At 31.8% G+C, this 13,034-nt stretch overlaps 2 protein-coding genes and 1 pseudogene across 4 annotated transcripts; 2 read left to right on the top strand and 1 right to left on the bottom strand.

Annotated features, from left to right (window-relative positions):
- Positions 2,612–3,832, top strand: LOC110270872. 2 transcript variants are annotated; one of them, XR_002360564.1, is made up of 3 exons: positions 2,616–3,063; positions 3,283–3,586; positions 3,672–3,832. XR_002360564.1 is itself a non-coding variant. In XM_021120594.1 (2 exons), the coding sequence occupies exons 1-2, from the start codon at positions 2,710–2,712 to the stop codon at positions 3,511–3,513; spliced, it is 585 nt and encodes a 194-aa protein (XP_020976253.1). In that variant the 5' UTR covers positions 2,612–2,709; the 3' UTR covers positions 3,514–3,815. The 2 variants fall into 2 exon arrangements, 1 of the variants encoding a protein (XP_020976253.1); XM_021120594.1 differs by having other exon boundaries at positions 2,612–3,063; positions 3,283–3,815.
- LOC107635922 (lysine-specific demethylase JMJ25) lies at positions 3,696–9,265 on the top strand. Of its 2 annotated transcripts, none has more exons than XM_021120593.1 (12): positions 3,696–3,832; positions 4,590–4,769; positions 4,896–5,103; positions 5,404–5,503; positions 5,593–5,725; positions 5,814–5,874; positions 5,963–6,662; positions 7,105–7,434; positions 7,886–8,230; positions 8,316–8,388; positions 8,500–8,880; positions 9,036–9,265. In XM_021120593.1, exons 2-11 carry the CDS (start codon positions 4,691–4,693, stop codon positions 8,556–8,558), a joined length of 2,088 nt encoding a protein of 695 aa, XP_020976252.1. In that variant the 5' UTR covers positions 3,696–3,832; positions 4,590–4,690; the 3' UTR covers positions 8,559–8,880; positions 9,036–9,265. The 2 variants fall into 2 exon arrangements, with proteins under 2 accessions (XP_020976252.1, XP_020976251.1); XM_021120592.1 differs by having other exon boundaries at positions 3,698–3,832; positions 4,574–4,769.
- On the bottom strand, positions 12,293–12,866 carry LOC107635921 (annotated as a pseudogene).

Genomic DNA, 13,034 nt, shown 5'->3' with positions numbered 1-13,034 from the left:
TAATTGTTATATGAATAAAAAAGTACAATAAAAATATAAATAGAACACTACAAAAGAAATATCAAAATACTAAAGAGTAAAGTATCGTTTTTGTCCCCAACGTTTGCGGTAAGTCTCAAAGTTGTCCTTAGCATTTCAATCGTCCTATTTAAGTCCCTAACGTTTCAAAATTGATTCAATGTTGTCCTGCCGTTAATGATCGGTTAACAGAATTGACGGCGGGACAAAATTAAGACGATTTTAAAATGTTAGAGACTTAAATAGGACGAAAACGTTAGGGACAAAAATGATACATAAAAATAAATTTTAATTTAATTTTATCTTTCAATAATATTAATTTTTTACTGTACATAGTATTCAATTATTTTTTAATTACATCTAAATAAATTATACTTAATCACATTACTTTAATTTTAAATAAATTTATTTTTTTATAATTTTAAAGAATTTTGATACATTAGAGACAAAAGATATAATTTATATTTTATTGTATATATATTTCTGCAAGTTTATATACTAGTTATTGAGATAATACTCAATTTGGTCCCTGAACTTACACGCGAGTCTCAATTTAGTCCCTGAAATTTCAATTGCCTCTATTTAGTCCCCAAACTTTGTGACCATAACTCATGTTAGTCCTTGAAACAATTTTCAACGTACAAACGTTAATGGAACACTGTTGTGACAGCCGGATGCCACACTAAACTTTGTAAAATGATGTCGTTTTGGTTTTGGCACTCAAATAATCTAAAAACAACATCCTAAATGGTGTTTATTAAAATTTTACCTAACAAAATAAGTAATACAATGTCGTTTTTGAGCTATTTAAATGTCAAAACCAAAACTGCATCATTTTACAAGTTTTAACGTGACATGTGATAGTCTACAATAGCGCTCTATTAACGTTTTTATACTAAAAATGGTCTCAGGGACTAATATGAGGCACGTTTATAAACTTCGGGGACTAAATAAAGGCAATTAAAACCTCAAGGACTAAATTGAGGCTCGGGTGTAAGTTCAGGGACCAAATTGAATATTATCTCCTAGTTATTCTACAAACATTTCATGATAATTACAAATTTTTAAGAGTAAAATTATAAAAAAAAATTAATTTATTTAAAATGAAAGTAATACGATTAAGTGTAATTTACTTAGATGTGATTAAAAAATAATTGAATACTATGTATAGTAAAAAATTGATATTATTGAAAGATAAAATTAAAATTTATTTCTATGTATCATTTTTGTCCCAAACGTTTTTGTCCTATTTAAGTCCCTAACAATTTTGTCCCGCCGTCAATTCTGTTAACGGATCTCTAAGGCAGGATAACATTGAGTCATTTTTGAAACGTTAGTAACTTAAATAGGACGATTGAAACGTTAGGGACAACTTTGGGACTTACCCCAACCGTTGGGCACAAAAACGATACTTTACTCAAATACTAAAAAAATAATATAAAACATAGTTATTGTATAAATAGAAAATACAATAAAAATATAAAAATTAAAATATGAAAGAGAGTACTAAAAATAATAAAAAAAAATAAATTTTTTACTTGGACAGTGATCATCTAAAAGGTTTTGATAGAAAAAAAATTCAAAACGAAGAACATACACAACAAATGAATGAACGAAGAACTACTGTGAAAGTTATGGTTACTTGCATTCTTTTTATAGAAGAGAATGGAGGATAGAGTTGATAAAATTTTTTTTTTTCATCTAATTCTTCCAATGGTAGGGGTGAGCACGGGTCAGTTTGGTTCGGGTTCATGGTAAAATTAGAATTGAATCGATCAAAATATAATTAGTTTGGTTTGGTTTGAATTTGTATTTTTTTTATACATGTATCCGAATCAAACAAATCGATTAAGAACGGATTGGTTCGGTTCGGGTAATTGGGTACCCGATGACTTTGAAATTCATAAAAAAAATCAAATTTTTATCTTAAAAATTCAACAAGTACAATAAACATGTAACATCAATAGAAATAATCCAAACATGTTAAACACCAAATACATTACAAACTAAACTCATTAAAATCCAAACATATTAATAGTGAATAATCTTTGTCTAATGAAAAAGTCATATATATATTTTTTATTTTTTTATTTAATTAATATATGATCGGATTTGCGGGTTGGTTCGGATTCTACACTTCCAGAATCGATATCCGAACCAATCACTAACAAAGACCATCGGTTTGGTTCGGGTTGAACCCAATTACCTGTTGGTTCTAAAACCAATTTAATTAATTCGGTTCGAATCCGAATAGGTAATCGAATACCCGCTACCTATGCTCACCCCTATCCAATGGTAATTAACTTTTCCAAGGTAAACGCAGAATATATGTTTAGAGGTGAAAACACTTCTGGATTTAGAGTTTCAATAAATTGTCAAATATAAAAATAAAATGTTTAAGACAGTCAAACGGATTTCTAACAACATCGTTTCACATTTGGGTCTAATCCTTAAATTAATTGCGTTTCTTTGTGTATGCTATAGTAAGGAGCTCTACCTGCATCAATAGTGACTGCTAATGGAGCAACATCAACATTAAAAAGAAACTTCAGTGGAGTAAGACAAGATTGGGCCTTACCCAATAAAAATCCATTTCGCCGCAAATTCGCAACACCAACGAAACGATACCTCTTGACAAAAAAAAAAAAAAAACGAAACCTGAACGAAGCATTAGCTTAGGCATCGATAGCAATGGAAGACAGTTTCAGAGTCCGCGTCGACAAAGCCTTCGGTTCTCTTCCTCTTTCTTCAACCTCCCCTTCTTCTCTCTCCTTTCTCTGGTTCCTCGCCGACGACGAAATCAACTCCACACCCTCCAACCAATCCGAACCTAAACCCGACCCTACACCCTCCGCAACCTCCTCTTTTTCTTCCAGCTTCCGGGTTCAGCTAGAGAATGACCTCGATAATCTCAACGACAAAGACGACGATAACGAAGATGGTGACGCGGGGTTTCGTCGTACTCAGCTCAAACCCGACGATTACGACGATGAACAGTGGCAAATTAGGTCTGGTATTGGCCTCGATTGCACCCTTGATCACGAGGTACTACTAATCCCTTATCTCTTGTTTAATATTTTGATCAATTTTCACTGAATATTTGAAATTACAATTGGAACCTACACGAATTGAAATTTGGATGCTGAAAATATAGCTGCATTTGAATCAACTAGGGTTTGTGCCATTTTTGCTGGTTAAATATTTAAGATGTTTACTTTAGATAATATTTCTGAATGAAAATCTTGAATCAATTGGTTTGTGCAGGAAGAGGAAGATAAATATGATAAACAAGCAATTGGGAAAGAGAACCAGGGGGATCGAGTTTATATGAAGGATATAGCTGAATTTTCTTGTCTTACTCCGCTGAAGCTTCTTCTTGACGTTGTTGATGCTCCATTAGCAGCCAATATTGATGCAGTTAGAGCTCCTCACCACCAACATACACAAAGAAATGCAATCAATTTAAGGATTACGGCCAAACACGAAACGACGTAGTTGGGATAGGATAGGAACAAACTGAAGAAGATGCAGAACTCTAATTAAAACACTAGTGAACATCAAATAAATAGTAAGTTGGGATAGGATAGGAACAAACTGAAGAAGCGAAGATTGATTCTGCTTTTTTTTTGTTGACTTTGAGTTTGACTTTGCAGATGTGTCAACATGCTAGAGCTTGTACACATGAAAACCCTTAACTAAGGGCAAGCATGAGATCAATTGTGGTAGCATTAATGACACTTTCATCAGCAAGTGAGGATTGGGATGTTGGCTCTTTTTATGAAAACCAAGCTTTGGTGCATCTAATGGCTGGAAGGTAGTCTTAGCTTAACGGGATTACTCAGTCATATACTTATATACACGTTTCTCTTCACCCTCAAGCTATATAGAACTCCCAATTTTCTCAACACTAGCAATCTAAACATTATTCATGACATGAATCTAATCTCCACTTTGAAAAACAAAGCATTTTCTATCTCCAAAAAGAAAAACAAAAACAAAAGATTCTTAAAGATATAATATCAAACAATTGAATTATTATCTGATTTTTAAGAAAATAAAAAGATTTTGAAAAGATAAAAAAAAATATCTTAAATTGAATTAACTAGGATCTTTGGGAGATTTATTTTTAAAGCAATGATAGTCCGAAATTCCATATTATATATTTGGATTTGACTTAATAAGTTTATAATTTATATATTCGATAATAATAAAATATCTATTGGGATCCTTTAATTTTCTGTTTCCTTATCGTAAGTGATACTATTTGTTTTTCTGTTACAAAACTTTTTAGGCTACTTAATTTACGGCATACTACTATTTTAAATACAAAATTTTAATTATTTACTAATTAGTTGACTCAATTCAATTCTCTCCATCTTATTTTTGACTTTATTTTTGAAAAGGATTCTATCATGCTTCTTTTATAGAGTATAAAATTTTCACTCAATATTTAGCTACAATCACTGAACATTTTTTTTCCATTCTCGTATGTCATGCTTGTTCATTCACTTCTTTTCTTCGTTCTCTTTCTTTTCAATCTGATACTGATACTCAGATAGACTGAACATTAGACTGAACATTCACCCACGAAGTCGAAGCTACTGGATCATTCAACAAGGACAGTTGGAATCTACGCGTTGATCCAACCTGCACTAATCAATCATGTTCTTCCATGCTGTTATATCGAAGTTTCTTTAGGAATTGGACAACTGGAGATTACAGGAAACTTAGTTCTTTTAAAATTTATGGAAGTATGTATCACATATAGTTGTTACTTTCAAGGAACACCTTTTATTCACCTGGTCTCCACAACTATATTGTTTATATTAATCATGATGCAGCTTTTCATTGTGAGTTTTTCTTCCCTTTGTCATTAGAAAATAAAATGCTAAATTCAGAAGAAAAAAGGAACAAAGCGCCAAGAAGATGTGTTGTTACCTCGAACAAGAAAAGAAAAATTGAAGAATCTAAGGACGCTGGACAAACCTTGAAGATATGTCATCAGTGTTTGAAAAAGGAAAGAGCAGCATTTGTACCTTGCACTACATGTAGAAAAATGTATTGTATGCGGTGCATCCATCAATGGTATGGTAGTTTATTATATTTAAGCATTATTGTTATGAAAGGTTTATGCACATTTGTTCATGTCATTTATAATGTCTTCTTAGAATATAACTAGAACAAATCTCGGGTCTGTTGCACTTTCAAACTGAAATTGTCGATTTTTTCTCATATATAATTTTTTTTTGAGAAAAGTTGTTAAGAAATCCGCCATCCAATTGTAATTTGCAGAATTTGCTATGCTTCTTTGAACAATTTCGGTAGCTCACATCTTGACATTGTAGACTACGGTTGTAACTAATTCTCGTTTTCGTTTACTCATAGGTATCCCAATCTGACAATAACAGATATTTCATTAAGGTGTCCCTTATGCCGTAACAACTGCAATTGCAATGTTTGCTTGCGTTCAAAGGCAATCTTTGAGGTTTGTTTTATTATAGTAAAATTAAAGTGCTACATCTTAAACATACAAGGAAATTTTGGATAACACATTGATTTTCTATCTATTATCAGACGTCTACAAGGGACATCACATGTACTGAAAAAGTTCAGCATCTGGTTTATATGATCAAATTAGTTCTTCCATTTATGAAACAAATTTGTGAAGAACAAATTCAAGAGCAAGAGATTGAAGCTAAAATACAAGGTATTTTATTATTTTAAACCCCAGCTATGGCTTCTTTCATGCATCTTTTTAGCAAAATCACTAACAGGAAGCTTTGATACTATATTAGGAAAATCATATTATGAGCTTAAGATACCACAATCTCCTAGCGATGACGAGCGTATCTATTGGTACATATCCTCCTCTAGCTTTGTATACTAGAATGATTTATAAGATTCTTATGTTATGTTTTTTATTTTTTTTTGGTTCTTGGAGCAGTGATCATTGTGCTACTTCAATTGTTGATCTTCACAGAAGCTGCCCCAAGTGTTCATTTGAAATTTGCCTTAATTGCTGTAAAGAAATTCGCAAAGGAAGCATTTCGGTACTGCCTGAAATGAAGTTCCAATATGTGAATAGGGGCTTTGATTATATGCATGGTGGTGACCCTTTACCAGTGTCTAGTAATTTAGAGTCTCCAAAGGGTCATCACACTAGGGTATCTACCAAATGGAATGGCAACAGTGATGGAAGGGTTAGATGTGCTCCTAAAGAAATCGGAGGTTGCGGCCACTCATCGATGGTGTTGAAGCGTGTGCTTCCAGATGGTTGGATATCTGAATTGGAAGCCAAAGCTAATGAAATCTTAAATTTCTTTTTCAAAACTGAACATGAAGAAGCTCTTCAGAAGGAAGCAATTTCATGCAGCAACTCTATGCTGAGAGCAGCTTCTAGAGATAGCCCTGAAGACAACAACCTATACTATCCAGAGTCTAATGAGATATCAAATGAAGGTTTAGGCCTCTTCAGGAAGCATTGGACTAATGGTGAACCGATTATAGTTCGCAACGTTCTTAAGCAGGGGACAGGTCTGAGTTGGGAGCCAATGGTTATCTTGAGGGCACTATCTGAAGGTTTAGGTTACAAGATCAACTCAGATATGTCAGTGAAGGCTATTGATTGCTTGGCTACTTGTGAGGTTTGGTCTACTACTCCTTTTGGTGCTTTAATACTTGGTTTTACCAAATTTTGCTGCCAGTATCAGCATATGAATTAGCTAAATTTGAAAGTTATACCGATTGGAATGAGGTTACATGATCAATACCTTGGCTTTATATTTACCTGTGTGTTGTTGCATACGAAATTTCACATTCTGTATACTATGGAGCATGCACTGAACTCTTTCTAAAGGCATACTTATAATTAAAACAGAGAAGTAGCGAATTGTATATTGAAATGAGTTGTGGCCTGTTCCACGCCTTATTTCTAGTCATCCACATGATATTATTCTCATGATTTGGTGCATTTCCATTGATTTTCTCTGTTTTAGAATCCAGATATTATGTTGCTGCAACTATCATCTTACATAATAGCAATGTACTAGAATTCTGACCCGAACCCACCGTTATAAATCTTTGCAGGTTGAAATTAAAGCTCGCATGTTCTTTAAAGGTTATATGGAGGGAAGAAGATATGTTAACCTTTGGCCAGAGATGCTGAAGCTAAAGGATTGGCCTCCCTCTAACAAGTTTGAAGATCTTTTGCCGCACCACTTTAACGAGTTTATCAGTTGCTTACCATTCCAAGAGTACACTGATCTTCGAGCTGGAGTCCTCAATCTTGCTGCAAAGTTGCCAGAACATGTCATAAAGCCTGATATGGGTCCGAAAACATATATTGCTTATGGGATTACAGAAGAACTTGGCAGAGGGGATTCTGTGACTAATCTCCACTGCGACATGTCAGACGCTGTATGTTTCATTACTTCCTAATTTTTGTCTTGGCCTTCTTCTTTTTCGAACTTGCATTTTTATTTGTGCTTTGAATGTTAATCTTTGTCCATAAATAATCCCTTTAAATTGTAGAAGATGAGCCATTTTGTAACAGTAGAAAACATAGCTTTAACTTTCTACATTATTTTGCCAAATTTAAAAGATTCTTTCTATGCATGTAATATCTATCTTGTATATAATATCTATGTTATAAGATTGTACAATATTCATATGAATATCATAAATAATAGATGTAACTTCTATTTAAACTAATTTAAACTTGAGGGGTAATTTTGGACGGTACAACATCACATATTTTTCACATCTAATATGTCAATCCATTTAAAAATTTTATGTACGATGTCTTTTTGTTTGAAATGGTAGCATACTTATTAATTATTTTCTGATTTCTTATTCAATATTGTCACAGGTGAATATTTTGACTCACACTGTGGAAGTGAAGTTAACTGATGAACAACATTCTGCCATCTCAAAATTGAAAAAAGCACACAAAGAACAAGATAAGAAAGAGCAAAATGATCAAGAAAGTGTTGCTGAATACAACAGAGAACTGAAAGAAAATAATGAGAAGTGCTTTATTAGGATCAATCCAAAGAATTTTCCAAATGATGTATCTGCAATCTCGGAAGAAACAAGAGAAACAGGTGCTGCTCTTTGGGATATTTTCAGAAGAGAGGACACTGAAAAATTAGGAGCATATCTAAGAAAACACTCCAAAGAATTTCGACATATTTATTGTTCGCCAGTTGAAGAGGTACTCCAAAGAATTCCTGTTTGTCCTTATTATTCATGCTTTATTTATGTGGCTAGTTTATTGATTTATTTCTTTATTTTGATAGGTTGTGCATCCAATTCATGATCAATGTTTCTACTTGACTTTAGAGCACAAAAAGAAGTTGAAAGAGGAATATGGTTAGTACTTAGTACAAGAAAAAAAATACAAATTGCTTAATAGTTAATTAATTAGTTATGTAATTAATCTTAATGTACTAACTAATTACTTGAATGAATCTTAATATTCAGGTGTAGAAGCTTGGACTTTTGAACAAAAACTTGTGAGAAATTATTTATTATTTGATTAAATTTTATTGTAAATATTTTTTTTTTACATTTTCAATGTAATAGCTAATGCTACTATTAGTAGTACTCATAAATAGTTAAAAGTAAAACCTATCTCTTGATTTATGAGCATCTAAATATTTTCTTCATACTTAATCTCACTGTCAAGTTCTATATTATCTATATATGTGAACTTAATTTTCATGTTCTAAATCTTCCACACAGTCATGCACAAAAGTGGCTGCAGATTTTGTGTCACCAGAGAATGTTCACATGTGTTTGCGTCTTACGGATGAGTTTCGTAATCTTCCAAAGAATCACAAAGTCAGAGAAGAAAAACTCGAGGTGATTCAATTAGCTTCTAACACAAATATTTTCATTTTGCATTTCTTTTCTTAATTATAATGTGTTTCAATCTAATTAAAAGAACATGTAGTGTAAATAATGTTTATCTTTGTTTTTTTATGTTTATTGATTATAGATGATTTTTTATGGAACAGATTAAGAAGATGATAATCTATGCTATTGACCAAGCTGTTAAAGATTTAGAGAGATTATTATGAGTACTTCGTTGGGATTAATACAGCTTAAAACCGTATTCACTTCTGACTTAGAAGTTGTTGTAATTTTTGCAACTTTTTGGATGCAGTGATTTAGATTAAATTGTTAGAAAAAATTTATAATTATCCATTTCATTAATAAAGAGCATAATCTTTTTGTTATGGATTTCTTTGTTATTTATTGATGTATTTATATGCATAATGCATTCATAAAGCCAATTTCAAAGAAAGGAATTATGTAAAAGAATTTCTATAAAGGAATTTTAAATAATTTAGCAAAAGATTTTGTCGATTATTACATAGTAAATGGTAAAATTTTACTCCGATTTTTAACTATTTTGTTAACTTTCATTCCGCTCCTCGCGGATTGAAAAATGACATTGTGGTCCTAACAAATTAACTTCGGCAGGCATTCTACTATTCTGTTAATGTCTTTTTCCAAGAGTTAATGAATTTTGCCTACTTGCCACGTTAGCTTATGACGTGTCAAAAAATCATTCTAAAAACAAAATGCAATCATTCTAAAAACAAAATGCTTCTGTCATACGCTACAGTAAAATAGAACAATTAAACTTTTCAGTAAAATAGAACAATTAAACTTTTGAGAAAAATTTAGAAGATCCTTAAAACCCCTTACTAATTATTTGAACATAGACACATAAATTTATAATTAACTATAAAGTAAGACAAGTATTTCTAAATTTCAATAAGTCATTGTACTTACTATTGTACTGATTGTTGGTCTTGATTGGTAGTAACCTTAGTTCCTTGCTGCTTCTTCTTTTTATGTTGCAGAAATTTTGTTTCATTACATAGTGTAAGAAAGGGTTGGTTTCAAATGCTTATGTTCACCGTTTTGATTGATGGGTAATGCAAATATGAAATATTGATTTGGCCTAGAAGAATTTTCAGGTAATGATCAATCATCAAGGCATTAGGCCAGACTTGATCACATACAATACGTGATCAATGACCTTTGCAAAATCGGTGATTTGAAGGAAGTTAGGAAACTTGTGAATGACATGAGTGAGGGAGGTTTAACATCTGACAAGATCACGTTCACAACACTGATAAATGAAAATTGTAAAGTTGATTATATAAAATTTGTATTAGAGGCTGCAAAATATTAAAAGGGATTGAATTTGATGAGGTAGTTTTTATTGTACTTATATAAAGACTTTGTAGTTTGTAGAGAAGAAGAAAGAGAAGGAGGACCAAGAATGTAATGCTGCCACCAACCAAGGCCAGCTACCAGTGCAGCAAATATAATGGTTTATTAAAATTTAGGGATAATTGTGATATTTCATGGTTTATTATGGGTTTATGTGTCTATGTTTAAATTAGTTAGGAATTTAAATGTCTCTTAAAATTTTTTTAAGAGCTTAATTGTCTTATCTTACTGTAGCATATTGCTGAGACGGCAGAGAACGTTTTGTCCCTTAGAATAGTTCTTTGACACGTCATCAGCTAACGTAACACATAGGCAAAATCTATTTTTTAGTCAGAGATATTAACAGAAGGGGTAAAAGATCTGACATAGTTAATCATTAGAGGCCACGCGCAATGTCATTTTTCAATAGGTAAAAAGATGGAATGAGAGTTAACAAAATAATTAGAGATCCAAGTGGAGTTTTACTCAAAAATATATGTTTGATTGTTTGGTTTAATGTTAAAATAGATCAAATCATAGATTGAACTATAAAGAAATAGTAAATTGAGTAACTATAATGGCTTCTGGAAAAGGTTACCTTCAAGTAGCCAGAAGTGTTGAACAACAAAATATAAGCTATAAATTAATTTAGTCTGTAAATTAAAAGAATGTCATTGATTGGCAACTAGGTCCTATATACTAAAGCCACTATGAGTGTTTTCAAGTTTGGAAAATGATACTATTCCTTACTCATACATATTATTTATTAAAATATTATTTGATTAAAAAAAGTTTCCTTCACGTTACATTTTCACGTGGTATGATCTATATGATGTTAGCTTAATTAGGTTCTTAATTAGCTGGATTTGAAGTTCTGTAGCAAAAGACCATGCTCATTCACCTATTTTATTGATTAATTAGGTAGTGTTTGGTAAAAAAATTGAGACTGAAAAATTAAAATTAAAAAATAGACAGAAATCAACAAAACAAAAATTATTCACATTTGAGAGAGGAAGATGTTTAATTGCTTAGTGGCCAAGGGTAGTGTTTGATTAAGAGTGGAAGGCAGGTAATAACCCATTATATGGACTACGGAATATTATAACATGTTCTTTATTGGCTCAATTTATACTTCTGTACTCTTAACGCAATGAAAACATTATTAAACCGCAAGTTGATCTATCATTTTGGGTTTAGCATTTGACAAGAAAATATGATGAGAGTAAAAAGATAATTTAAAACGGTTTAACTTTTATTTTTTAAACAATCATGATAAAAAATTAAAAATTTAGATTTAGTTTGATAAAGTTTTTACTTTTTAAAAATAGTTTATAAAAATTAATTTTTAAAAGATAATATTTTAAAAATTGTAATATTTATGTTTGGTAAATTAAATTAAAAATAGCTTTCAATAAACACAAGCAACAACAATTGCGTTTGGTAAAATAACTATTAAAATTTAAAAATACTATAATAGACATAGATGTAACCATTAAATTTAAAAATCAGTTAACATATGAGGTTATATTAGACTTTTAAATTTTGAAAAGCACAAACCAACTTTAAAAAGCTCTATCTTAGATGCTTTTAAAAATACTCAATCGTTTAAAAGTTGCAAGCACAAGCACATGGTCTTTTTGATTAATCAAATACAAAATGAGGAGCTTGAACTTTTAAAAAATACAAGCACCTCTTCAAAAAATTTTACCAAACCAAACTGTAATAACATTTTTAAGATTAAAATCAATCGTAATAAAATAGATATTTTTTTAAAAATAACATCAAATTTTTTCGGTCCGCTTATTATAATAAGAAATTGAGAAAAAGGCAAATAGATTCCCGACCTTTTGCACTGCGAATATTTTTATCTTTGACCATTTGAAAATATTTTTAAATTCCTCACCTCTTTAAAAGTTGGACGGATTAGTCCATCCGTGCAAATGCCTCCGTTAGACCCAATGAAAAAGTCTGACGTGTCTCTCGTTTTAATGACTTGGCGTTACGGGTGCATACGTGGTATATAAGTGGAATGGTAGTTTTGAAAATTGGACAAATAAGTCCCTCCCCTCAAAACTGCGTCGTTTTGTGTGGCATCCCTTTACATACATGGGTGGTGAACTTGGCTCCTCCGAGCGTTTCCATGGCTTACATAGTTTTCCATGGTTAAATTGTCTTTAATTGGCCAATGTTATTGATTATCACCACCACAATTTGAGTGCGATTTTCCTCTATCACCATTCATGCTCTCAACCATCCAAAGAAAAATAGTTCTTACGAGAGAATTTAATATTCCCTTGATAAACCAGGCGGAAAGATAGAAGGTTGCACCACAGACAGGAGATAAAGAGCGAAAGTTGAATTGGCAGTGTTGAAAACTTCATAATGGCCTATTGCAATCCTATGATACAATTTTTGCAAAAGGTGTGGCCACAGCACAATACATAGGGCACATTTTTAACAATGTTAAAAGATTCTCAGCATATTGGGGATTCCAGCTCTTCTTCTCTCCCAACAACCGAGTTCTCATCATCAGAACATTCCGATGCAGAATGAGTTGGCTTTGTGGAATTATTTTTCTGCCGCACACTTTCAGCAATATAATTTGGAGCAAAGTTCCACATTCTCAATCATAATAGGTAAAATGACCAAGCATAACGGATTATTTGGACTTCAATGGGATCATTAGTGGTCAACTCTAAGCATCCAATCTGAAAAAGCCAAATAAGATGGAATCACATAACTGTAGCTGGTAAAACTTAGAAAAGTTATTTTAGGGAGAAAAAAAAACA

Source organism: Arachis ipaensis, chromosome B04 (genome assembly GCF_000816755.2).
Source record: "Arachis ipaensis cultivar K30076 chromosome B04, Araip1.1, whole genome shotgun sequence".
Taxonomy (NCBI): domain Eukaryota; kingdom Viridiplantae; phylum Streptophyta; class Magnoliopsida; order Fabales; family Fabaceae; genus Arachis; species Arachis ipaensis.
Note: the sequence above shows the minus strand (reverse complement) of the source record. Positions and strands in the feature narration are given on the sequence as shown.